At 42.6% G+C, this 27,685-nt stretch overlaps 1 protein-coding gene across 4 annotated transcripts in view; it reads left to right on the forward strand.

Moving 5' to 3' along the window:
* The first annotated feature begins 494 nt into the window (after positions 1 to 494).
* Positions 495 to 27,685, forward strand: part of Dicer1 (dicer 1, ribonuclease III) — a 75,554-nt gene continuing 48,363 nt past the window's right edge. Inside the window, exons 1-6 of one of the 4 annotated variants that reach the window (XM_045155311.1) lie at positions 12,567 to 12,807; positions 16,500 to 16,563; positions 17,563 to 17,660; positions 25,728 to 25,915; positions 26,490 to 26,652; positions 27,489 to 27,619. In XM_045155311.1, coding sequence (XP_045011246.1) covers positions 25,772 to 25,915; positions 26,490 to 26,652; positions 27,489 to 27,619 — 438 coding nt within the window. In that variant the 5' untranslated portion in view covers positions 12,567 to 12,807; positions 16,500 to 16,563; positions 17,563 to 17,660; positions 25,728 to 25,771. Of the gene's footprint in view, positions 576 to 12,566; positions 12,808 to 16,499; positions 16,564 to 17,562; positions 17,661 to 25,727; positions 25,916 to 26,489; positions 26,653 to 27,488; positions 27,620 to 27,685 lie in introns of those variants that run through there. The other 3 variants (XM_045155307.1, XM_045155308.1, XM_045155309.1) reach the window with 3 other exon arrangements.

Below are 27,685 nucleotides of genomic sequence, written 5' to 3' on the forward strand. Positions count from 1 at the left end.
GCCGGCTTCCGGAGAGCCGCGAGGACGCGGGGCCACAGGCTCGGCTCCGCTCCGCCGCTCCAGTCGGCCTCGCTGGGCCGCTAACGCCGCCTAGGCCTCCCTGCCCGGGTCCGCTGTCTCCCAGCTCCGGAGTGGCTGGACGGCCGGGATTGACCTTTTACCCCGTCGCTCTGTCCAATCACAGCCCGGCTCTCATGCGGCGGCCGCGGGGCGAGCGGAGCGTGGGGGACGCGGAGCGGCGGCTCGACGCTGGTGGCATTCTCGAAGCCGCCGTGCGCCGTCGCCGCGGGGCCGTGCGCGGGGCCGCGGGCGAGCCGGGCGCTGCGCAGTCTCCGCAGGCGCCGTCGGGAGGGGTCGGGGCGCAGCGCGGCGCGGCGCGAGGCTGCTCCGGGCTCCAGGTGAATGGAGTAACCTGACAGCGAGCGGGGGGGACGAGGCGACGGCGAGCGGCAGGAAATGGCGGCGGCGGCGGCGGTGGCGGCGCCGGGCGGCGCCGGGAGGCCTGGGCTGTGACGCGCGCGCGCCGGAGCGGGGTCCGATGGTTCTGGAAGGCCCGCGGCGTCCCGTGCTTGCAGGTGAGGCGGGCTCCCGCGGGGCGGCTTTGTGTCCTGGGCGGGGGCTGGAGGGGAAGGCGGCTCCTCCCGGCCGCGGCCCGCCTCCGCGCGAGGCCCGCGTGGGCGCCCGGGGCCGGCCGCCGGCCGTCACGCCGAGCCCCGGCGCGGTGGATGGCGCGGCCTGCGGAGCCGAGCCCGTCCCCGGCGTCGCCTACGGGAGCCGCCCGGAGCGGGCTTTGACAGGTCCGGCTGCCGCGCCCGGACGGGGTGCTGAGTCCCGGAGGAGGTGTCCGCGCGCAGCCGCGGCCCCGGGCCCGCTCCGACCTCCGATCCCCGGCGCGGCTCTCCACGCGGGCCCCGTGGACCCCTTGGGCGGGGAGCGCGGGCCCCGAGCCCTTCCTGGGAAGGATGGACGGATTGCGTGGGGGTCACTGGCAGGTTGACCCGATCTGCCCCGGCGGAAGGGGTGAGGAGGGCGGGTGGCCGAGGCCATCTTTTCCGCCCCTCCCCTCAGATTGCTCCTATGGCAGAAAGCCTGCGCCCCGCGAGGAGGCCCCTTGTCAAAGTGGAGAGAGCCGTGTGGGTTTTAGATGGACGCGGCAGATTGACACACCTAGCAAAGTTGAGCCGCCCTTGAATTTGCCTGCCGGACGGAGGCAGGGTCCTACAGTTGGACCAGAACGGATGAGTTGGGGGGGGGGTTGGTCTTGGCCATTGCTTTTGTTAGAGTTGTGGTTAAAGGAAATCGTGTGCCCATAAACGGTAAGAGTTGAGTGTTCTTGCATGACCAGGTATTGCAAACCTTCCTCAGAGTGAGGAGTGGGCTTGGTGACCAGCTCCTGCCTGAGTTTTCTGAGTCCTTAGTCCCGGTCACTTGTCCTCCCAGAGCAGCATTGTCAATCAAGAGAAAAGGGTTCATGGGAACAGTTCAGTGTTGAAAAAAAGCGCTTTAAGATAGGTTACCTGAGATGGAAACATACTGGTATAAACAGTAAAATTTGTAAGTAAAAATGTCCATCCTAGCCATGCGTTCAAATCATTGAAAGATGAATTCTTCATGAGCCTCCTAGCTAGTAGTCATTTTTTATTACCAGTATCTTTGGAAAGTGGAATGTGGAATAATCTGTGTTTTGTCACACTGTCTTCCTTAAGGCTGCCCTGGGGTACCATACATGCTCCTGTGTATCATTCCCGCACCATTCCATTTCAGAGTCTTATTTTACCAAACTGTCAGTGTAGAGAAACACTAAGGGCCACTTGTAATATGGACAGCATGTTAATAATGGCAGTGTAAGCTTGTGAACTTACTCATGACACCAAAATATGAAGTGGGTAACTTTAATGAGGGAATTAAAACACCTTTTCTTGAAATTATTTTAGGAAGGGTTTTCTTTCCCTCCATGTAGCCATCTCATCATTGTGGGCCCAGAGTTCTGAGTGTGTGGGTTGTATAATAACCAGGTTGTTTTTCTGCTGTTGAGGTTTATGGCTTGGTTTTAGAAGACAGTTTGATAAGGCTCATCTCCGCCCCGTGTTGTTGTTGTGTTTGGTTTATACATAGTTTTGGTTACATGGCAAGACTGTGTAACTCAGGCTGGGCTTAGCGTCACAATCCTCCTTTCTCAGTCTCCTGAGTCCTGGGATTACAGGCACGTACCACCAGGCCTGACTCTCCTGACTTAGGTAGTGATTTTGTGGTATTACATAATAGGCAGTTCTACTTTTAAGGAGGATATGGTGTTGAGATTTTATTTTCTACCACAGGCTGATAATGTAAGGTGCTTGTTTGATTTGAGAAGGTAGATCTTTTATAGACATTCTCTCAGTTATGACCTAAGCATGCTTACCTGTGGCTCAGAAGGTGAGGAGACGTTCATTAAAGCCTCATTATTGTGTGTCAAGGTGTGTGAGGTTCTTTTCATACGTCATGTGATACTGTCCTTATACAGGCAGAAAACAGTACTCAGTGTTTGCCTCAGGTTGTGAATCTAGATACAGCAAAGCTAGGGTTGAATCGGAGTCTGCTTCAGAGTCCCTGGCTTTTGCATTACTTTGCTCCTGGAGGTGGATTTTAGGAAAAGTCTAGAATGTGTAATAAATCTGTAATTACTGCTCATGGAGTAAGTGAACCTCTGTCTAACCTTGACTGCTCAGATGACCTCTGCTTATCTAAATATTTCAGCTTGATTTTTTAAAAAATGTTATAGAGTAAGCATGATGTTTACCATTTTAAAATGTGCAGTGTGGTTGCATTAAGACATTCACGTTGTTTTGCAATCATCAGCACTGTCCCATTTCCAAACTTTCACCTCCCTTAACTAAAACTACCTGTGCCAGCACTAACTCCGCATTCCCCCTCTCCCGAGGTACCTGCCAGTCTGCTCTCCTTCCCTGTGAATCGGACTATGGTGGGAACTCCATAGAAGTGACATCGTTCAATAGTTGTATTTTTTGGGTGGCTTCTTTCAGTTAGTACAGGTCCTTCAGGGCTCATGTCATACTGTCTATCAGTTTCCTTTCTTTTTAAGACTGACTGACATTCCATTGTATACAGATGGTTGGTCCCCAGCTTATAGCACTTTAAGATTGTGTGAAAGCAATACACATTCAATAGAAACTACTTCAGTTTTTGAACTGTGAGCTTTTCCTGGGCTGGTATGTCTGTGCCCCAGGTCAGCCTGTACGACCCTGAGGGTAAACGAAGTGTACTGTGCAGTGCACCGTGTTGCTAACCTGGGACATTTGCCAGCATAGGTTTATGAACACCTTTCCCACTTCTGTTTGCAGTTTACGGATGACTTTGTAGGACCCCAGTGCCATTGGCAGTGCCGAAGCATCTGTTTATTCATTTACCTGGGGGTGGCTTCCTGGGTTGCTTCCATCTTTTTCTTTGTGTGTAGATGTGTGTATGCATACACATCCACTTATTCTTAATGGCATACTTCCTAGAGACCGGGTCTCTCCTCCACCCAGAGCTGTCTTTTTTTTGGTCAGCAAGTCACAGCCATTCTCAGGTCTCCTCACCTTAACTCCTACAGACTGGGATTACAGACATGCATGGCCATGCTGGGCTTTTGAAAATTTTTAAAAATATATTTATTGGGGTGGGGAAGAGAAAAGAATGAGTGAGAAAGAGAACACATGGGCACCAGAGCCTTTTGTCACTGCAAGCAAACTCCAGCCACCTTTGAGCATCCGGCTTTACATAGCTAGTGGGGAAATTGAACTTGGGCCAGCAGGCTTTGCAAGCAAACTCCTTTAACCGCTGAGCCATCTCCTCAGCCTTGTTTCCATGTTCTGACCCTGTGAGCATAGGTATGCAAATGTTCATCCTAGTTCCTGCTTTTCCTTCTTGTGGGCCTGTGCCCAAAGTGGTCAGGTTGTTTTCTTCCTGTTTAAAAAAATGTTCTTTTTTAAAAAATATGCTATTCATTTATTTATTTATTTGAGAGAGTGAGAGAATGGTCACACCAGGGCTTCTTGCCATTGCAGCAAGCTCTGAATGCATGTTTCACTTAGTGTGTCTGGCTTTACATGGGCTTCAGGGGAATTGAACCCAGACTGATAGGCTTTGCAAGCGAGTGCCTTTAATGGCCGAGCCATCTCTCCAGACCCAAGTGTTTTTATTAATTGTCAAAACACTGGGTTAGGGATTCTTCCAGACTGTTAATTTCCTACCGACATTTCCTCTGTGTCAGTAAAAGATTAAAGTCTTCTTGAAGTCCAGAAATTACTCATTTAAAAAAATATTTTACTTATTTGCATGCAGAAGGAGACAGGGAAGAGAGAGAGAGAGCGTGAGGGAGGGAGAGAGGGAGGAAGGAAGGAAGGAAGGGAGGAAGGGCGGGCATGCCAGGGCCTCCAGCCACCACAGAACTCCAGATACATGTACCACTTTGTGTATATGGCTTTATGTAGGTACTGGGGAATTGGATCTGGGTCGTTAATGCTTTGCAGATAAGTGCCTTAACAGCTGAGCCATCTCTCCAGCCCATAATTTATTTAATTTAATTTATTTATTTATTGGTTTTCCGAGGTAGGGTCTCAACTCTAGCCCATCCTGACCTGAAATTCACTATGGAGTCTCAGGGTGGCCTTGAACTCATGACAGTCTTCCTACCTTTGCCTCCTGAGTGCCAGGATTAAAGGTGTGTGCCACCATGCCCAGCACTGTTTTTCCTTCCCTCCCTCCCTCCCTCCCTCCCTCCCTCCCTCCCTTCCTTCCTTCCTTCCTTTCTTTCTCTCTCTCTCTCTCTTTTTTTTTTTTTTTGAGGTAGGGTCTCACTCTAGACTAGGCTGACCTGGAATTCACTATGTAGTCTCAGGCTGGCCTCAAACTCACAGCAATCCTACCTGGACCTCCCAAGTGCTGGGATTAAAGGCATGCACCACCATGCCCAGCTGGAATTACTCATTTGTAGGTCTGGTTCCTGTCACAACATGCAAGTAGGGATTCCTATCATTGAATTCATTCTGTGGATCGGGAGAGTGATGTGCAGTGGGAGGAAGATGCTCTTATGGTCTCTGCTTAGCCTGTGCAAATAGGAGCTTGGAGCCAGTGATTGATTCTGTTTACCTTGGGGTCTGCATTGTGGGCATTCAAGAGTTTATTTAGCTCATCCTGAAAGCCAGCAGATGTGTGTGTATTATGCTGGCTTTTACTGACAGGTTTCTTTGGAATATTTTCTTCATTAAGCACTTAACAGCTTCCTAAATAGACCATGTTCTTTTATTTCCTTAGTATTCTGTCTCTTTAGTCTATGAAGCTTGAACCTTTTAGCATTTCTTTTCTGATTCTTGGTGTATACCAAGAATTTCTGCAGACTGTAGTTTTAGAACATTTTAAGAAGTTTTAAAAATTATAATCTGTTTACTTTAAGAAAGGATTTAAGTGCTTACAATAATAGGAAGGTGTTCTAGAGGACTGAAAATAATGAAGGTTGTGGGGATAGCATTTGGAGGGAGAGGTTTAGGGGAGGAGCTTTGGGCAAGACAACTTCACAGCCTGAATCTAAGTACAGTGTTTTGATTTTATTGTGTTCTTCGTTTGTAAGGTAAAAGAGAAGTTAAAACTGATCATCAGAAGTTGCATTGCTTAGTGCAAGGAAGCATGCCAGCTGAGCAGAGTCAGACATCTCTTGTGTGGCTAGTGACTGATGGCTTGGATTCTTGTACAAAGTGACATCAATAATGTATGGAGGAAACACTGCACACTAGCAGATGATAGGGAAACAGTTTCACTTGCCTTATGGAGAAACTATGAAGTGCCTTAGTATGATAGGGGAGCATGGTTCTCATTCTATTCACTGGATTGGAAGTGTCACTTGTCTCCTTCAGCCTCTGCCTGATGCCATATGACAGTTCATCAAGGAATGAATTCTTGTGGGCAGTAGAGAGGCAGTCAGAGTTTTCCAAATAGTCATTTTTTTGGCCGTCTTTAGGAGTATGTGTTACTCTAAAAGTAGAAATGCTAATGTGTTGGTATTTAGCTGATAAAGAATATATAGAGAAGCAGTACATTTTAGGTGTAGCTAAAGAAATAGAAGGTTTTTTTTCTCAACTTTATTAACATTTTCCATGATTATAAAAAGTATCCCATGGTGATATCCACCCTCCCCCAAAATAGAAGGTTTTGATCTATGTTGATACTCCTAACTTAACATTCAGTTACACACTGTCACTAAGAGAGTGTTGTTTGAGGATGTCACATGGCTGTTACTAGACATAAGGCATGGGATGCTTCAGCTACTGGATTTTGGGTTCTGAGAAACATAGTGACATTAAATGCACTTGGCTGTGTGAGGGTTTAGAGAATGGTCAAAATTAAGTGCTTCAGCTGGGCGTGGTGGCGCACGCCTTTAATCCCAGCACTCGGGAGGCAGAGGTAGGAGGATCGCCGTGAGTTCAAGGCCACCCTGAGACTACAGAGTTAATTCCAGGTCAGCCTGGACTAGAGTGAGACCCTACCTTGAAAAACCAAAAAAAAAAAAAAAAAAAAGTACTTCAGGGCTGGAGAGATGGCTTAGTGGTTAAGCGCTTGCCTGTGAAGCCTAAGGGCCCCGGTTCGAGGCTTGGTTCCCCAGGTCCCACGTTAGCCAGATGCACAAGGGGGCGCACGCGTCTGGAGTTCATTTGCAGAGGCTGGAGGCCCTAGCGTGCCCATTCTTTCTCTCCCTCTATCTGTCTTTCTCTCTGTGTCTGTCACTCTCAAATAAATAAAAAAAATTTAAAAAAATTAAAAAAAAATTAAGTACTTCATACATAGTCACTGCCCACCACAGTGCCTGGCCTAAAAGAGCTCCTAGTTCTGCTGAGTAAAAAAGTTTACTTAACTGTGCTGTGGAGAATAACACTGTTTAGTGGTACAGCTTTGAAAACCAGCCCTGCTTGTTTGGTTGTGGACAACTGTCTTGCCTTGTGTGCTTCTCTATATGAGGTATTGCAGACTGGGACAGTGTCAAGAATCATGGGAGAATGTTGCTAGAACATGTGGAGTTTGGTATTGTAGACATTTTCATCATTGAAACAGGTAACCTTGATTTTACTTAGGTGACAGTTCAGTGTGTGCAGTAAAGATTTAAAAACATTCAAAAATCCTGTTCAGGATTAGAAAGTCAGCAGTTCAGAATTTCAAAATAAAATAATAAGAGCAGGTTGTTTGTTTAAAATGTGACCTTTGGGTTGAGGGTATCTTAGTATACATGGAGCCCTGGGTTCGAAAGCCAGCATGACTAAAAGTTTGACCTTTCAGATGATGCAGGAAAGTTCTTTGAGCTCTTTGAGGTACCAGGAACTGTCTTCCTACCTGGGAACAGTGCAGAAGTGAACATGGTTAGCCCACAACTTTCCCTCTTTTTCCTCATCCTGCTGAACTGCCTTCGCTCAATTAATATTTTATCATAGCATTGAAGGGATGTTTAAGAGCAAGTGTTCAGCTGGAGGACTACCGTTCAATCCAGACTCTTCTAGTTTATAGCTGGGAAGCCCTGGGCATCTAGCAGCCTTTGGGTCTCACCTTCCTCCTATAAACTGTCTGCCTCTTGAGTTTGTGAGGAAACAACTTGTACTCCAGTTCTGGTATATTACTTGTGTTTGATAACATTTAGGTGATACTGTTTTTCTTTAAGTGCTTTACAGAGTATTTTGCTATATTCTTAATGTAGCTAGATTATACCAGGACTCCTTAAATTACTAATACTGAAATGCAAATCCAGTTGTACAGTGGAAGATACAAAGAAAATAGAGCTTAAGAGCAGTTATTCTTGGATGAGTTTTCTATGGGCTTGTCTGCCTATGTTGGGTTTGCTGTCTTAATTGGGTTTGTGTAACAGTGATGCCAAGTGTAGCAGTGCCCCAATTGTCTCTGTCTTTCAGATAACCCTGCTCATGTGTGAGGAGTAGATGAACAGCCCTCCCATTCAACACTACCTCAGACATGCCAGCTCTTTGTATGCTTCTTACACTTGATGCAGACCATAGTTCTTAGACTTTGCAGAGTCCTGATTAGATGGAAGACATGAATCTTATTCCCCAGAAAAATATGCATGTACATGCACATAATTTTACTCAAGATTATAGAAGGTATAGGCAATTAATTTAGGCTATGGTATTCATTCAATTCACAAGTAATAGGTTAATTTAGTGACAAAATTCTGAATGTCCCAGGGAAAAAAATGTAATTGATGGAATAGAACCAGTAGTGTGAATTAAGTGACCTGTGGTCAGGGTTGAGGAGATAGCTCAGGTAATGTGCTTGTGTCACAGGCCTGAAGGCCTAAGTTCAGTCCCTAGATTCCACATGAAAAGCTGCAGTACACACTTTTCATCCCAGCAGGGGAGGGGAAGAGAGGTGGCTCATTGGAGCTGGCTAGCCAGTCAGTCTGGCCTAATTAGGTATGGATGATAATAATAACGCCTATATTCAAGTTGGGCATGGTGGCACATGCCTGTAATCCCAGCATTTAGGAGGCTGAGACAGGAGGATTGCATGTTCAAGGCTAGTCTGGCAATTATAGTGAGATTCTGTCTCAAAACAACAGCAAAACCCAGTGGCAGTGGCTTTATATCCAATGAGCTAAATTTATAATTGGGGTGAAGTCACTTTAAACTTTTTCAACTTGTTTTAATTTTCTCACAGTACTAAATCCTCCAAATACTTTATGGTCAGTAATGTTTGAAATGCCCCATACTCCAGCCTCCTCTGTTCCAGATGGGGAAAAGAGACCAAGGATGAGATCTAGGCAAAACTGCCTTTGCCTATAATGACAGTAGTGGTCACATGCATGGAACTGATGGAGCCCTGAGGTGTTTTGGGGAGGACAGCAGGACCATAGCCCTTGGGAAGTAAGGCTGATGGCTAGAACAGCTAAAGCCACGAGTGGTGGCAGGGTCTTTTGGAGATAAGCCAATCTCTTGTCTCTGCATCAGTCCAGCTTCATAAATGCTGTTGATGAGAATCTCCCAGAGACTGTTTCAGCTTCACATCTGGTCAGAATAGCAAACAGCAGGTAATCCAGTGGACACCCTCACGTGTTCAGTTATAGTTCCTAAATAATCCTGTACCGATAGTACCCATTCCTTCAGGGTTATGTATATTGTATAATTAAACATTAAAGAGGGGAATAAACAAATTTTAAATTTTACGTGTACATGTTACATATAACAAATTCAATCTTAGACTAATCATGAATGTGATTATTTTAAGGACAAGACAGATTTCTGGTGGCACAAATAATAGAATAACCTAAAAAGGTATTTATGTGCAATATGTAAAAGAAAACTAATCCTGAATTGTACTTAATGTAAGATGAGGCTTCTGAGCCCTGTTAATGTCTTTAGGGGAAGAATTATTGGGCTGGACTTTAGTTTCCAGTCTTTCTTCAGTAAAGTATGTGAAGTCTTTGCTAAAGAGTACTTTCCTTGTGGGAATGTTTATTACAGACTTTGGAAAGAAGAGGTTGTTTTACAAAGACTGGCACTAAGTCTTTGTAAACATGTAGCTTTAAAAAGTTTTTTTTTTTTTTTTTTTGGTTTTTTTGAAGTAGGGTGTTGCTCTAACCTAGGTTGACCTGGAATTCACTAAGTAGTCTCAGGGTGGCCTTGAATTCACAGTGGTCCTCCTTCCGCTGCCTCCCAAGTGCTGGGATTACAGGTGTGTGCTACCATGCTCCAAGAAACATGTAGCTTTTTTGTTGCTGAACATTTGCAAGATTCCAGAAATTTTTATTGTTGTTTTGCACATATCACTTGGGATCATGTTTTGGTCAAGAAAGAGTGGAGAGAACGTTTTTCCTAAACTGTATTTAGCATGGTTTGATTGTTCAAATGTATGTGTGTATGTGTAATGTATTATAAATATATAAGAAATAAATTATATATTAAAAAAATCACTGCTACGTATACATCTGCAAGTTTGCCTGGTCTAACCCCCAAATACTGTCACAAAATGCTTATCTGAGTTGACGGTTTGATATGAAGCGGTCAAACAGGGCGTTGTAGTTGCTGTGATGAATTCAAAGCCCCTAGTTTGTTTTGCTGTGTGCAAGCCCCTTCATGTTTCTGAACAGTCACAGTAGCGCTTCATCTAGATAGAGAAGTGCTTGTGCAGACTCAGTACAGGATTGTGCATTGCATTTGGTTGCCCTCTCTTCCTCCTCTTAATCTGGAAGGTTCTTAGCATTTGCCTTTTCTGATACTGACATTTTTGGAGAATACAAGCCAGTTGTTTTTCAAAAAGAATCTCAGATTTGGTTTTGTTTCTTCATGATTAGATTCAGGTTTTGTAACTTTGGCAGGAAAACTTTGTGATATACATGCAAGAGCTTCCTGGTATCTTTAAGGTTAGATTCGGATCACTGACCCTAATGTAGAGGTGACTTAGTAGCTAGAAGCTGTCCTGACCTAGAACCCATTCTGTATCCTGGGCTGGCCGCATACTCGTGGTGTCCTCCTGCCCCAGCCTTTTCAGTGCTGGCATAAAACGGCACCACCATACTGGTACTAGCTCGCTAGCTCTGGTAGTTTCTAGCTAGCCCTCTTTTGGGCTTGGTGTGCTAAGGATGGAGATATAACTTGTTGAGGCAATTTGAGTGATAATTTGGGTTGTTTTAAGTCTTTTGAAAGTAGAAGATATCTAAATTGAGTTTTGCATTTTAACTACAAAAAGCTATTTTAATTTAATAGGTGTTAATTTAAGGCTAGAGCAAGAATTTTTTTTTTTCCTGTTTTGAGACAAGAGTGTATGTAGCCCAGCTGGGTCTTGAATTTACAGTTTTCCTGTCCCACAGCATCCCTTGTACTGCCTCCTGAGCTCTGCCATGACGGTGTACCTCTCCTCCCTCCACTGCACTTCCAGAAAGTGCATTCTCAGCTTCTAGTTCAGCAGTGACAGTGGATTAGTGTGGCTTACTGCAGTGCAGATGGTGTCCCCATTAAGAATTTACATTAACCAGGGCTATAGAGGTGGCTTAGTGGTTAAGGTGTGTGCCTGAAGAGCCTAAGGACCTGAGTTCTATTCCCCAGTACCCACATACAACCAGATGCACAAAGTGGTGCATATGTCTGGAGTTTGTTTGCAGTGTTTGGAGGCCCTGGCACACCCAATTATTTTTCTCTCTGTCTGCCTCTCTCTCTCTTTCAAGTAAATAAATAAACAAACAAAGTGCTTAAAAAGAGAGTTTACAGTAAGGTACTAATCAAATCAAATCATGAAGTATGGTAGCTAAAGTAGTTGCAATAACTATACCTTGATCTGGGTGGTGTAGACACCCCATGTGTAGAATTAAGAGTAAGATGCCGAGATGTAGACTCACTTGAAAGCTACTGGTCCACTGATTACCCCTCAAAACAAAACTTCAGAGTAGGCATCATTATGGGTAGTTGGAAAGGGTGGATGGTATTTGTGCTGTAGCGGGGTTGGGGTATTGTTTCTGAGAAGTATTCCAAGATTAAGGCCATTTGCTGGCAGCCTAGATACTTCTCATATGGACAGTTTGGATGGATGGATTTGTTATAATGGTATTTGACTTGTGTTCAATTTCATTTTTGGACAAATCTAATTTTAGACATCATTGTGTTGAAATTTAAATGTAATATGTTTATGCTACGTGGAGCCATGTATGGTTGCACGTACGTGTAATCCCAACACTTGGAAAGTAGAAGCAAAAAGATCGATAGTTCAGGGTCATGTTTGGCTACATAGTGAGTTGGAGGCCAGCTTGTCCTATATGAGACCTTGTCTCAAACAGCCAAAAACCAAACCATACAAAACCCAAAAACATTTTTGTTACAAATTTAGAAAAATTCAGAAATTTCTTGGGTTACTAGAAAAGGACAGAAAAAGAGAAACTGAATTTGTCATACAATGACAGTTGTAGGGGAAAATGTTAATCACAGTTACTGATTCAAGAGAGAAAGTGTTTTGTTTTTGTATTACCTAAACCAAAATGATCTCCCTTAAGTATTGCTCTTGGGCTGGGAAGCTGGCTTGGTCTGTAAGTACGTGGACGCCTGTGTTTGCCTCCCTAGCAGCCACATTAGCCAGGCTCAGTGGTGCACAGATGTAATCCTAGCACTGGGGAGGCAGAGGCGAGGAGGATTGCCAGGACTTAGTGGCCAGCTAGACCAGCTGAATTGGGGAACTCCAGCTCAAGGTCTGAAAAAGTAAGTTAGATAGTGATTGAGGAAGATATCTGACATCACCTCTGGCCTACACACATGCACACATCTGCACATGCACATGTGTCTACACATACAAACATGTATATATACATGTACACATGCATAACTCCCTGTCTTTACATGAACCACTCCCAGTTTCAAAGTATAGTTTCTATTTCCAAAGCTAATATATTGTAGGGAAATTTAAAGTGCAAAGCTTAAAGAAAAATTAAATTATTCATTGTAATAATTCCATCTTTACTTTTTGGATGATTTTTCTTTATTCCCTCCATCCTCTGCCTTTTCCTTCCTTTAGATTTTAACTGTGACACAGTCCTGCTATTACTGTAAATACAGTGTTCTGCTGGATATGGCTCAGCTGCTGAAAGAGCTTTCTGCTCAAGCATGAGGCCTCAGAAGTCTTCAGATGGTCTGGGCTGGAGTCCTAGAGCTCACATAAAAAGCTGGGCATGGCCACACATGTCTCTAACCCCAGTTTGTGGGAAGTAGAGACTGGAGAATCACTGGAGCTGGCTAACCTAAAACCCTGCAGCTCCGGATTGAGGGAGAAATTCCATCTCAAGGAAACACACAGGTGAGCAGTAGAGGACACCAGACGTTCTCCTTGGGCCTTAGCATGCACATGCATGGAGTGTGCACACCTGGCATCTGCACAAACATGAATTACCCTCCATGCATGTGTGCAAATCATTTAATGTCGTAATATGCATATTTTTGTTCACTGGAAACACTTTTTTTTTCCCCCCTGAAGTAGGGTTTTACTCTAGTACAGGCTGACCTGGAATCCACTATGTAGCCTCAGGCTGCCCTCAAACTCATGGCAATCTTCCTTCCTCTGCCTCCCAAGTGCTGGGATTAAAGGCGTGCCCCACCACACCTGACTGATTTGAGTTGCATTTAAAAAAAATGTCATGAGCCGGCTGTGGTGGGGCACGCCTTTAATCCCAGCACTTGGGAGGCAGTGGTAGGAGGATTATTGTGAGTTCAAGGCTACCCTGAAATTACATAGTGAATTCCAGGTCAGCCTGAGCTAGAGTGAGACTCTACCTCGAAAAATCCAAAAAATTAAAAAAAAAAATCATGGTTTGTCACAATTTTCCCTTATTCTTAGACATGCAGATTTGAGGGGTGAGATGCATTGCTTTGATGTTATAAAGTGAAATGTGGAGGGAGTGCTTTTTTAGTGTCTTAAGTATTTTTGTGGCAGTGCTGTAGGCTAGATTAATATGCAAGAATTTAAAGTTATGACAGATCTGACACATTGAAGTTTGTATTTAACAGTATGAAGATAATAATGCTCAAATTCATGAAATTATCCCACTTTCTTCCTCATTAGCCTCTTGAATTTGGCCTCAATTTTTCTTTATAATGTGTAGTCCCTGAGCAATAGTTGGTGAGTCCTTGATGTGCTGATATGACCCACTGTGATGTAGTGACTGTTCCTGTCCTGCTTGTCTTTCTGTGACACTTGCTCATTTGGTCTTATTTCTTGACCAGCCAGGCAGCATTTCATTGTCAAAGAGTTCAGTGAAAAATGTCTTAGTGATACCTAGCTAGAGCATCTAGTCAACAAGTAGCATGTACTTATGTTTATTGTGGGTTAGTTTTGGGTGGGGGTAGTTTTAAGGTGAACTCATAGATAGAAAATGGCTTATTTTACTTCAAATTATGTACCATATTTTTTATTTTATTTATCTAACTTTAATTATAATGTAAGTTCCTATTGACTAAGTAATTGGAAATATAGAAGAGTAAAACTTTTTTTTCTATACTCTTGGATTTTATTTCTGGAATTTAAGTTAAACTGACAAAAGACAGATTAAGAGGAAAGAAAAGGTTTAGAATGATATTGATCTTAATATTTTAAGTACACCTGCCTTCAGAGACAAGAAGTGAAACTCCAAAGAAAACGCTTTGGTTCAGAAGTTTATGCACTGTTACAGCTAAACTCAACAAATTGTATGGGATAACAGTGGCAAGCAGGCTTGGCTTTTAGTGCTAGGAAGGTATAGAAAGCTATTGAGGAAGTATGTAGAGGGAACTAGTGGTAGATAAAGGATTATTTAGTAATCTTGAGGATGTATCTGTGTGCTGTTACAAGTATTGATCTCCTCCCTCTGATACAGGTTGGGAAATAAAATGTCTTTGTTTTTGGTAGAACCAAGGAAGGCAGGGAACTCTTCCTGGATCTGTTGATTCTTAATTACCTTCAACTCACATTATTTACTGTGCCAAAGTGTCATGTTTAAGAATAGTACTTTATGATCTCCTTCAAGAGTTTATTTTTTTGTCCATGTTATTAATCTGGCTAAAGATGTTGTATAATTTCTTATAAGCTTTAAATTGTATATGAGATTGTGTTTTCTATGCTGAATCTTAAGATTAATTGCAATTTAGGTTTTATTTTTAGGATTTCTTAATGTAATGCTGACATGGTTCTACATAGAGGTAGTAATGTGGTTTCTTAAATATTTCCACGATCCCACACATTTTGTTGTCTTTACCAAGTAACATTAAGTCTCATTTAATCCTCATACTAGTCAAATGTTTTCAGGCATGGGAGCAACCTTAGTGGGAAGTCTTGATTCACATGTATCTTGATCCTTCCTGATACTGAATCCCTTGCTAGAATTCAGATAGGCTTGCTTTTTTTTTTCCCTCCTTTTCCTTCTTTTTCCCCTCCCTTCCCTTTCTTTCTCCTCCCCCGCCCTTTTTTTTGAGGTAGGGTTTCATTCTACCCCAGACTGATCTGGAACTCACTCTGTAGTATCAGACTGGCCTCAAACTCATGATGATCCTTCCTCTGCTTCCTGAGTGCTGAGATTAAAGGCATAGGACACCATGCCTGACTCAGGTAGATTTTCAATGAAAGTTACCAGAACCGGAAAAAGGACTGCTTTCTGTATTGTTGGCAATCTTCATGCCTTCTGTGAGGGAGTGACCTTAAACCAGTAGCAGAGGCTAGAGCATCAGCCTGACTTGGGACGCTACTGAGGACTGCTGCAACTTGTTGTCCTAAGTCATTCCAAATAGGGAGGGAAGTAGAGGCTGTTAACTTCTGAAGGCCCTTTGGATGTGTGGGCTCATTATTAATGTAGCAAAGGGCCTATTTAGTGCCATCTTTATTTTAAACTTCCTTTCCTCAGGGTTGGGAACATGTTTTAGGGTTAGTCTTGTTCCAAGAAATAGAACTTTATTATTTGGTATTACTTGAGAACTGGGCTGTGTTTAAAAAATTCGTAAAGCCAATGTTGGAGAAATATAATTTAAAAATTCATCCAACCTAGAAATTCTCTACACAAAGGTAGAAAAGAAAGAAAAGTTTTATTATTGAATTGCATTAGCCTAGACTGTGGTATATATTGCTGGCAGTTGCTAAAGAGATGGTGAAGACAGAAGGAAATGTGATTTATATAGCTAATGGGTATCTATAAATCCAAACTTAAAAATTGTGGAAGTATAAAAAGGACTTTATATGGAGTTATAGGAATTACAATTCAGGAAACAGATAGCTCTGTATCAGTGGTTTTAGGAAGGCAGGAAAAGTGGATGCTTATATTGAACAAATTTGATTTATTATAAGGGAGAGTATGCTGTTGTGGGGAAATTTCTGTTGGAGTAGAGAACAGGTGCTGTGTTATAGGACCTGTGTGACCAATAGAAAGTGACAAAGATAATGTATGCACATAGTTACAGGATCCGTACAACGGAATCCTGTGCCTTCTTCCTCCATGTCTTGTTCTGGCTGCATGCAGTCAGCAGGTTGCTTGAGTTCCCTTGCTTTGCAGCAGCGGTGGAAGTCCTCCCTGACAGCTGGCCAGCTTTCTTTTCCTCCTGCCCTCCCTCCCTCCATCCTGTGAAGAAGTTAGGCATCCTCCTCCTCACTGTTGTTCTACCTTATTTCCTTGAGTTGGCGTCTCACTGAACCTGGAAGCTCACTGGTTCACCATATTGCTTGTTAAGTATGTCTAAAGTCTTATATTACTGAGGGAAAATATAATTTAATGTCAAGAGTTCTCCCTTGTATTTAAGTGAACTGTACTAACAAGGTTTTTAAGAAATTGTATTAGAACATAATACTAATTGTAACAGATAACTCTTTCAGAGATGTACTGTTTTTCTAGTAGATTATTTGATGAAGGATATTCTGATAAGTTAAATATGAAAATTTTGTCAAGTTGTAAATTCATTAAGTAGCCAATTTCTTAATGCTGGTTTTTAAAAATGAGCTATCTTTTCTAAAATATTTTCTCTGATTGCTTTTAGGTTACCTAGGGTATGATAATACAGACTTGGAAACTCTGAAAGAACTTAGAATCAGCATTTTGAGGTAAATATGTATATGATAAAGTAGTGCTAAGGTAGACCCAGTCTTATTTGTTAACATTTAAAATCAAATGTGCAAGATGAGACTTACTTACCTCATGATGCTTGTAAAGACTGGAAGTAAATAAAGGAGACGCTACTCATGGGCCTGAGCATCTGAGCCGCAACCTGGTGTCCCGGTGATGGAATCAGTGCTCGCTGACTCAGCTAAGCTTTCCACATCACTTCTTGGTTTTCTTAGTTTTCAATTCATAATAGCATTTAGGACAGACACCCCGAGTTCAAATTTCTGCCTGATACTAGGAATTACTGTTCTTGAAGTAATTCTAAAAAAGAGCCAAGTGAGCATTTAACCATTTTTTTCAGTTTGTATTTTTAATTTGTTGAATTGGAATTGTGGGTGGGTTTCATAAATGTTAAAGACTTATTACAGGTTATTTAGATTTCTCAGGTACCTCTTCTAGTGGCCCTTTCTCTTTCTTTTAAAATTTGAATTTAGGAAAATGACTTTTTATTATTCTCTGGTCTTCAAACTGATCTTTAAAGTTTGAGTTCCTACTTTCATTTTGAAGTCTTTTCTGTAGCTTTTTACTTCCCAGCCTCTGGAAGTTAGGAACGCAAGTACCCCAGCTCTTACGCTTGTTCTTTGTTTTTTTTTTTTGTTTGTTTGTTTGCTTGTTTGTTTTGGTTTTACGAGGTAGGGTCTCACTTTAGCTCAGGCTGAACTGAAATTCTCTATGTAGTTTCAGGGTAGCCTGGAACTCATGGTGATCCTCCTACCTCTCTGCCTACCGAGTGCTGGGATTAAAGGCGTGTGCTACCATGCCCGGCTTTTGTTCTTTGTTTTGATGTGAGACTTAGTATTCTAAAATAACCTAAATGTCTTTATTTTAAAATTTATTTAAAAATGGCATTTTTAAAATCCAGCTCTTCATCTTAGTAGGACTTGTGCATGTTCTGTTCACAGGAATCTTATACTTGACTATTTCTGCATTTATTTTAGAGCAGAAGCTTGGGCACGCTGTGACTTTCCAATAAACTGTCACAATGTCAAAATGCAGTTCAGACAACAGCAGCACAGAGGTTGCAGACATTAAGACGGTAAATCTGTGATTTATCCTGTGTGAAAAGAGGAAGAGGGTTTATTCTTATATTTGATTTTCACGTGGGGTTGTTTTTTATTGTGGTGCTGGATCAAACCAAGGTCTTGTACGTGTTAGGCAAGTGCTCTATCACTGAGTCCTAAGCTCAGCTCTACTCGGTTATTTATAAGTGACTAATACATAGAAGAAGCTGGCGAGAGCCTAATTGATTTCATGAGTGTACATTATTTGATAAGGAATCTAAAATCTGCAATTGAAAAAGTATTTTGGCTCTGCTAGAGGATAGTGCTTGTTTGAGCTTTTATTGCCATTAGAGAGTCAGGACCTTTGACTAAGGCCAAGTGGGAAAAAAAATGTTAAACATGTCAAAAAAAGTACAAATTGGCAGTTTATAGTATTTTCTGTTTTTACATTGTTGGGTTACCTATTGAGTTCTTGAATCTTGGATTTGCCTTCCCCAGAGAGAAAGTAAATTGTTGGGGCCTGCCATCATCATAAATGAGTTGAGTGAAAGTAAATTTGAATATTATGATCTTATGGAAAATATAATTGGAAGGGTTCAGTTTTTCTTTCTTTTCCTCATAAAATCCTCTCTACCTGCCCATCAAGAATGGTGGGAGTGAGGCAAATGTGCATTTCCAAACCAAATACAATGCATAGGAACTGGCCTAGAGTGAGGCTGTTCACCGTATATGGCTGTTCATGAGTCTGCGCCTTAGTTTCTTTAGTGCCCATGGGCAAGAGAACATGGGACCAATTACAAATGCGTATGAACTGGCCGTGAGTGAGGCTATACACTGTATGTGGCTGTTCATGAACGTGCACCTCAGCTTTAATTAATGCACACAGACCATTACAGCAAGACAACATGGGGCCTATGGCATGTTTTCGTGGAGTCTGTGTTTCTGTGAAAGAATAATGTATGTTTGCCTGTCTGTGTGGCGTTATGGAAAATGATAAATTATAAAGAGCAAACAGAACCTGTGCATGCCACTCAGGTGGCTGTGTGTGCATGCGTGCCTGCGTGTACGCATGTGTGTGCACACTTGGCTGTCACAGCTGTGATTCAGTACGACAGTGGCAGGATGGAAACAGAATGTACAGCTCTGCTCAAGGAAAGCTTAGTCTAGCCGTCACTGTAAAGCAAGAGCAGAGATTTAAAAGAAATGATCTGAATATGACATACTTTAGAATTCCAGGAGTATGCTTTAGTTTGTGGATACTGGGTGGCATAGTCCCAGTTTACACAGAGTAACGATTTGAGTTGGGTGCACCACACAGACTGAAGTACAGGACAGCAGCACATTCAGGTGGCCCTGGAGGGAGCTGGGCGTTTAGCCAGCCGAGATTGCACTTGGGTTGTCGGAGCGGTGATAAAGCAGAGACAGCCTGGTAAGCCAGCGGAGTGGTGTCAGCAGGAGGGTTACGTTGTCAGGAGACAGTACTGCTCACAGCGTCCTTTGGGACCAGATATCATAAAGGAACATAGGTTTCTCCTATTTTTAAAAGGCTTTTCTTTTGGGTTTTCGAGGTAGGGTCTTACTGTAGCCAAAGTTGACCTGGAATTCATGATGCAGACTCAGGCCGGTATTGAACTCATGGCAGTCTTCCTCCCTCTGTCTTCTGAGTGATGGGCATTAATGCTCTATTTTAATATCAACTTTCCTTTCTACTATTTCCTTTCTATTAGCTTATGTTATTACTTATTACCTTATTGATAGGATCCCTGTCTTCTGACACTTCCATGTGTAGTTCTGAATTGCCTTGTTATTTGACATTTCCTTTTACAACCTAGAGACTACATGCAGATAAATATATACTTTTATTGTTTGGTATTTTATTGAATTGATTTTTAGAAGCCAGCCATCTGTCCTTATCTTTTCTCTGCAAGTTGTTGGATAAGATGGGGAAAGCTATGTGAAATGTCATTTTAAAAAAAATTTTATTTATTTATTTTCAGGCAGAGAAAGAGAGGGAGGGAGGGAGGACAGAGAGAGAGAATGGGTGCTCCAGGGCCTCTATGCCACTGTAAACGAATTCCAGACATATACCTCTCCTGTGCATCTGGCTTACGTAGATGTCCTAGGAAATCGAATCTGCGTTCTTTGGCTTCACAGGCAAGTACCTTAACTGCTAAGCCATTTCTCTAGCCCTAAAATGTCATTTTTTAAGAAAAAATATTTTGAGACACCAGGAATATAGCCTGGGTAGTATGTTGGCTTGTGTTCTCAGGCTCCTTCCTCTGCTGGTTTGTAGGAGCAGGGCTGTTAGTGATGCAGGGCACGAAGAGCAGTGGGGATTGCCAGCATGCGGGTCTCCTTTGTCTTGGGCTGGCCTGCTTTCCTTGTGTCCTTCTTGTCTTGTCGAACAAGATTTACTTCCTCCCCTGATTTGCTGTAGAAAAAAGTCTGCCCAGGTTTTCCCCAATTAATTTTGGGGACAAACATGTGCCCAGTCTTTTGCAGTTTTAAAAACAATTGCTATCAGGCATGGTTTCGTATTCCTTCAATCCCAGCACTTGGGAGGCAGAGGTAGGAGGATTGCTGTGAGTTTGAGGCCAGCCTGGGACTACAGAAAGAGATCCAGGTCAGCCTGGGTTAGAGTGAGATCTTACCTTGAACACCCCCCCCACACACACACACACAAAAGAATTGCGATAGTGGAAAGTAAAACAAAGTACTCATAAAGACCGACAAGGAGAGGACGTCAAGCTTTTTAGATGGAAGTCCTGGGCTCTTGTGCAAGCAGTGCTAGACTCCTGAGTCTTCTGTGTGACCCGCTCTCAGTGTTCCTAGGGCCTGGCTGCAGGGTCTTCTCGGCTTCTCATCTACTGCTTTCCTTTTTTCTTTCCCCTTCCTTCCCTTTCTTTCTTTTGTGTTTGTTTCTATTTTCTGCTTTCTTTCTTTTTTTAAAAGCTTTTATTTATTTGACAGAGAAAGAGGGAGAGAGAAAGAAGCAGAAAGAGAGACTGGACACACCAGGGCCTCCAGCCACTGCAGATGGACTCCAGATGCATGCGCCACCTTACACGTCTGGCTAACGTGGGTCCTGGGGAATTGAACCTGGGTCCTTTGGCTTTGTAGGCAAATGCCTTAACCGCTAAGCCATCCCCTTCAGCCCTTCTGCTTTTTTTCTATCTAGATCTTTTGGGGAAGTGAATATAGTGATTTAGAATGACAGTTGTTCGTGGGTTGCAGAAAATTCCACTTGAGCTAGCTTGGACAGAAAGTTGTGTCATTGTTGGTTCATGTCATTGGTGATGCCCTTGTTAGATTGGGCTTTGAGGTTGCTTGATCTATAGTAGTTCACTGATGTTACCTAGGACCTAGGTTTTGTTTATTTATTTATTCATTTTTACTTTTGATGTCTATAGTGCCTCCTTCATTATAAGACTGTGACTTTTTCATGGCTGCGGGCTAATTTCCATAGCAAATGGGCCTGATATTTCCTGAACCATGCCCATAGGGCAAAGCTGCTTTTCATCTACCATGTGAGAACCTTACACCAGCTCCACTGGCTTAGGTCTGTCTGTTTGGCAGCTAGCAGAAATACAGTGATCTTGTCAGCTTCTGTGAGCTGCTGCGAGTGCTCCAAGCTGGGCAGCGCTGTTACTTGTGGAAGGAATAGAATGTGGGGTTAAGAACTAGCCAGAGTCAGCTGTGATTGTGAGTAAAGAAATGAAGTGTTAAAGGGACCAGTCCTCCCCTCGTGAATGAGATCAAAGATCTGTGTGCTGTTCTTATTAGATGTTCGTTGTATCATTATCCACAATAGCTGTGGTCCTGAGACAGTGACCTGTGCCTGCCAACAGACATTGGCTCACACACATAGGGCTGGACTCTGAAAATAAAGGGAAGGATTTAATGTTGCACGAATTTGAGCAGAACAGAAAGCATGTGCTTGTTGACCCATGTCGCCCATTTGCTTTTTTGTCAGCCTGTCTCTGTCTTCTTGTCATTTCTTTTCTATGAACCTTTGCAGACTTATGCACCATGGTCTTTACCCAACAAATGCTTCAGTGTGCATTTCCGAAGAACTTGCATATTCTCAGGCATAAGTATAGCACAGTTATCAATTTTAGGAAATTTTAACTTTATTGTTATCTACACTTTCACAAATCTTCTCAATAATGTCCTGAGAGCAGTATTAAAAACTGTTCTTGAAAAAAAACTTCTTTTTCTTCTTCTGTTTCTACAAGGCCAGGCAACCCTCACTTGTCACTACCTAGGTCAGGTATTCTTGAATAGGTGGAGGGTGGACAGCCAATGCATTGTCTTCCTCATAACAATTTCCCAGTACACTTTTTTTTTGGGGGGGTTAAGCAATGAGTTTATAATGTAATCATTTATTCCTTTAAAGTTTTTTTTTTTCTTTTTTGAGGCAGGGTCTTACTCTGGTCCAGGCTGACCTGGAATTCACCATGTAGTCTCAAGGTGGCCTTAAACTCACGGCGATCCTCCTACCTCTGCCTCCCAAGTGCTGGGATTAAAGGCGTGCACCACCATGCCCAGCTTTTATAAATTTTTAAATTATTAAACTTTATTAAAAATGTATGCAATCCTTTCCTATGACATCCTTTGTCCCTACTCCCCCTCCATTTTTCCACTGGATCCCCTCTTTCCAACTATTTCCTCTTCTATTTTGATGTCTTTTGTGTGTGTGTGCCAAAATCTGTATTCCATGACAGTATGTTGATGGGCCTGGTATTATGCATGTCTTGTACAGGTAATGATGTCTGTGAGACCATGAATGCATCTACCACTTTGTATCTGGAAGGCAGTGTTCCAAAACACCTCTTTCCATCCTTTGGTTTTTGCATTCTTTCTGTCACCTCTTCCCCTATGGTCCTTGAGCCTTGGAGGGTGTAATAGAGATGTCTAATTAGTACTGAACACTCAAACTGTCACTTTTTTCAGCACTTGTACAAGTTTTGAGTTTCATCAGTAGTCACCACCATCTGAAAAAAAACAAAGACTTCTGTAGCCAAAAATGAGAACAACACTAATATATGGGCATAAACATTTACCGGACATTTTGGTGGGCATAATATATCCATTTAGCCAAACAGCACTGGTAGATTTCCCTATAGGGCTTGCGACCTTGCCACCTGTAGGCTTTTGATTTAGGCTTTCAGTGTCAACCATGAATTCCCTCCCATGGAGCAGGCCTCACATCTAATCAGAATGCTGTTGCTTTCATAACAGGTCATTATTGTATTGACTGGCCAGTCAGTTGTGTGGGGGTGGAGAGTTCACTGTTAAGACTTTTGATGACAGTTTTGAAGAATATAATTGACTTTCCCTTTATTTATTTGCAAGCAGGGTTGAGGGGGAGGAGAAGAGGGGAGGGGAGGAAAGGAACAGAGAGGTTGGATGCACCATGGTTTCCAGTTACTGCAAACGAATTCCAGAAGCATGTGCTACTTTGCGCATCTGACTCTACATGGGTACTAGGGAAGTGAACCAGAGTTATTAGACTTTGCAGGCAAGCACCTTAACCACTGAGCCATCTCTTCAGCCCTGCCTTCCCCTTTGAGTAGAACAGAAAATTGTAGAGAGGAGAAATGCTGCTGGTCTTGATGTGCCTGGTTTTTTGGAAGTACAGAAAATGAGTGGGCTCTTTTCATCACTGTTCTCTCTTCCTTCCTTAAGATTCCCACTGCCCCAAACTTAGGTTTCTTCCCTGTAGCCTTCTACTGTGTCTTGACAAATATAGATCACTGTGTGTTGAATGAAAGTGAGGGATCAGTCTTAAGGGCAAATGCTCCTAGACATTGAGCAGCTGTGGTCATGAAGAAATAGAGTTGTCACAAGGATGAGAAAGAGGCTGTGGGAAATACAAGTGTCTATCTTAACTGTGGAACTTCAGGTTGGCCTGTTACTCTCCAGAAACTTGGTGAACTTGACTTCTACATGAAGTTAGCAGCTGTTGTTACTAGAGAAAAAAGTTGGACTAGTGGACCTGCAAGTCTTGAAGGCCTGAGGTATTTGGAAACATAAATATTAGGTGTGGGGGTCAAATAAATGCTTGTTTGATTTAGTTCCATAGCAAATTACATGGATTCCTTGATCTGGAGACGATAAAGGCTTGGTAGTACCTCAGAAAGCGCTCTGCTGTATTTTGCATGCTACCTTTCTCTGAAAAAGGTAGAATGTCTCTCTGAGGTGCAGATGAGCTGTCCTGCTGGGGAGTGTCCTGTACCACTTCCTTGGGCTTGTTCCTTGGAGTAGCTGTGTGTTAGAAGCCTTATCCGCTGACCTTATCTCCAAAATTGAGTGCAGTGTTGTGTCTTGGTGTGAAAGGCCTGTGATTTCTTTTTGGATTAGATATAATTTAATCATATTTTATAGGATGCTTATAGAGTGAACAGGCCAAGAAAGTCACACGTTTTGGTGTTCACAAAACAGTGAATCTCTTTCCACTTTCTTAAAGTACTAGCAGTGAAGATTGCGAGCCTGGGAGAGAATTCACACACAGCCTTGACACCCTAGCCTGTTCTTGTTAATAATTTTTATAAGGTCTACTTTTGGGCTGAGGAGGTAGCTTAGTGGGTAAAGAGATTGCCCTGCAAGTGTGTAGCTCCAGCGTGGGGGAGGTGGAAACGGGGAATTCCTGGGACTCACTGGCTGGCTAATTTAGCCTAGCTGCTGGGCTCTAGCTTCAGCAAGAGACCCTGAATCAAATTAAAAAGTAGAGAGTGAAGGAGGAAAGGCACCCAATATTGCCTCCATAGACACATCATGCACACACATATATGTGCACCTGCACATCCACATCCCCTACACGTGACCACATATGAATGCATCCCACACATACACATGCAAAGAATTTATAAAAACAATTGTTATTTTGCTGTTTGACAGTCAAATTTATTTGTGGAGAAAAGCTATTTGAACTATGGGAGAATGCTTAGGTACTATGAATGATTTTTCATTTTGTGGAATGGCATGGTTTTGTTATGTTAAAGATAACGGATGTAAGATAGCTGTGTAGTTGTAAATTGTCAGTTAAGTAAAACACCTGTGTTCTTGTCCTTTTGATAAAATGAAATCCTTGAGTCTGGTGTTTGAATCTCCTAGGTGTAGGCCCAGAGCCTAGTGTCTTCCCATATAGTGACTTATTTTGACTCAGTAACACAGAACTTATAAAGTATAGGCTTATAGTGATATTTACATGATTTACATAACGTGCATATATTTACATGCCTACATATATGTTATGTGTTTAACAAGACATCACACTGTATACATTTTCTTTTAAAGGTTTATTGTGGTCAGTATTCCTTTTTTTTTTTTTGGTTTTTCAAGGTAGGGTCTCACTGTAGCCCAGGCTGACCTGGAATTCACTCTGTAGTCTCAGGGTGGCCTTGAACTCATGGCATTTCTCCTACCTCTGCCTCCTGAGTGCTGGGATTAAAGGCGTTGCCACCACACCCAGCTCTCTGGTCACTGTTCTGTGTCATTAAGTATAAGTAGGTTTTAAAATCCTTTTTTAAAATTTATTTACTTATTTATGAGAGGAAGAGACAGATAGAGAATGGGTGCTCCAGGGCCTCCAGCCACTGCAGACGAACTCCAGATGCATGTGCTACCTTGTGCATCTGGCTTACGTGGGTCCTGGGGAATTGAACCTGTGTTCTTGGGCTTTGCAGGTAACCGCCTTAACCACTAAGCCATCTCACCAGCCCAGATTTAAAATCTTAATGGATTTGAAGTATTCCTTTAGATAGCTACACATACTGCAGTTTATTCAGCTAAGTTTTTGCTGATAGCCTTGAAAGCTACCTCTTACTTTGACGCAATGCAGCAACGTGTGCTCACGTGCTTCTGCCCCTGTGCAGCTGCCTGCTCGTCCTTTCAGACAGGCTTCGAGGTGCGGAATTGCTGGGTTAGGGTCAGGATGCTTGACTTTTAAAATAATCCTCTTAGACCCAGGGGAAGCTAAAACAAGCGTGGGGAATGTTTGAAAGGCCCCTAGGGACTCCATTCTGATGTTTCTCATGTCTCTGCTGTCTTTGGTTTAACCCTGCATGGTTGTGTAATGGTATTCTTTTTCCCTTTTGTAGTAAGCTGAGCTAGAACAAAATGCAATGAAAGAAACGCTGGATGAATGAAAAGCCCTGCTTTGCAACCCCTCAGCATGGCAGGCCTGCAGCTCATGACCCCTGCTTCCTCACCAATGGGTCCTTTCTTTGGACTGCCATGGCAACAAGAAGCAATTCATGATAACATTTATACGCCAAGAAAATATCAGGTACTAATGAAAACACTAATCCAGTGAAATAAATTAGCGTATAGTTGTCACTTCTAAAATTCATTCTTTTTTTCATACCTCCCTCGTATTAATTTTCTTACTTTAAAACACTTTTGTTCTTAATAGTTGTTTTTCTGTCCTAACATCTTGATAATTGGTTTGTTAGTCCTATTTGTGAAGTTTCTATTTTCTCCTTTCAAACCCTTAGTGTCTTACTGTGCATTTGGGTGTGTCAGTCTAATGAACTGGGTAGGAACTGTGACTGGCTTGAGCTGGCAGCATCTTTCCTATTATTCTAGAGAGGGATGGTGTGCAGAATAGCGACTGAAATGGTAAATGTCATGTCAGCATATTCATGACAGCACAGTAATGTATAGTTGGTATTTTATCCTGTGATTATTCTTTTTTCTGATTATTGCCCTTGCATAAAGGTATAGATTGTTGTTTTCTTTTCAAAGTTATTAGTGGAATTTAGAAAATGGTAAAATATCCTGATTTAAAACAAAGCCCAATTTCTTAAGTGTCGTACCTGGTGAGCTATGTGTAATCTTCTCCCATGTCTGCACACCTCTAGGTGGAACTGCTCGAGGCAGCTCTGGACCACAACACCATCGTCTGCTTCAACACTGGCTCAGGGAAGACATTCATTGCAGTGCTACTCACTAAGGAGCTGTCCTACCAGGTCAGGGGAGACCTCAGCCAGAATGGAAAAAGGACGGTGTTCTTGGTCAACTCTGGTAATGAAATGTTGTGTTATCAAGTGTGTGAAGAAACTGATGAGACTTCATATTTCAATGGATATTAAGTCAAATTATTGAAAGTGAAGAGAATATTGCAGACAGTGTGCTTGCTGAGTGAGGCTGTGCTGATGGATGGAAACCACTTTTCTCTTTTCAGGCTTTCTCTGCATTGTCCCATTGTCTGTCTCTTGTTATGTGTTGCTTTGCGGAGATAATCCAGGCTGTTACAGTTACTTTTGTTCTTGGTGTTCACCTCCACAAAATATTGTCAAAAGCTCCTTGATTGAAAGGAACTGTTTCCATTTCTGATTTTGCCATAGTGGTTCTAGAAAGAAAGTTTGATGCATCTTAGAAGTTGTGCAGTAAGAGTTTAAATACTGACTTTTATATGTGGGATTATATTTGAGAATAAAAATTATAAACTGTGAACTCAAGCTGACATGTCACTCCTCCTCTCCTATTGTGTACTTTACATGAGACCATCTCAGTTCTTGGTGAAGCAATCTGCTTTTACTGAGGAAAGCAGGAGGGGTGGGTCTGGAGTGGATGGGTTCCAGTCTAAAAGGGATAGTCTTAGGTTGGAGGAAGTGAACTTTAAAGGAGAAAGGTAGTGTACAGTTCTCTGGAGTGAGTGACAGAAGGTGAGATAGTGAGCCTCCTAAGTACATTTTGGTGGATGTCCATGAAGCTATGAAGTTAAGTTAGCTATTAAAACACTATATATAATACTACAGCAACTGCTAATGGTAACTGTCTCAATCATTTGTAGCCCAGAGAGCATGTGAGGCAGGATCTGTCCCACTTATTCACATGTGTGTTCTGTTTATACTCAGCCAACCAAGTTGCTCAGCAAGTGTCAGCTGTCAGAACGCACTCGGATCTCAAGGTTGGGGAGTACTCAAACCTAGACGTGAATGCATCGTGGACAAGAGAGAGGTGGAACCAAGAGTTTTCCAAGCATCAGGTGAGACTTGAAGAGAAGCTTCCCTTTATAAGTACTGTAAGACCTGGGTTTGGTTTATAAGGTGAT

This window comes from Jaculus jaculus, chromosome 7, assembly GCF_020740685.1.
Source record: "Jaculus jaculus isolate mJacJac1 chromosome 7, mJacJac1.mat.Y.cur, whole genome shotgun sequence".
In the NCBI taxonomy this organism is placed as follows: Eukaryota; Metazoa; Chordata; class Mammalia; order Rodentia; family Dipodidae; genus Jaculus; species Jaculus jaculus.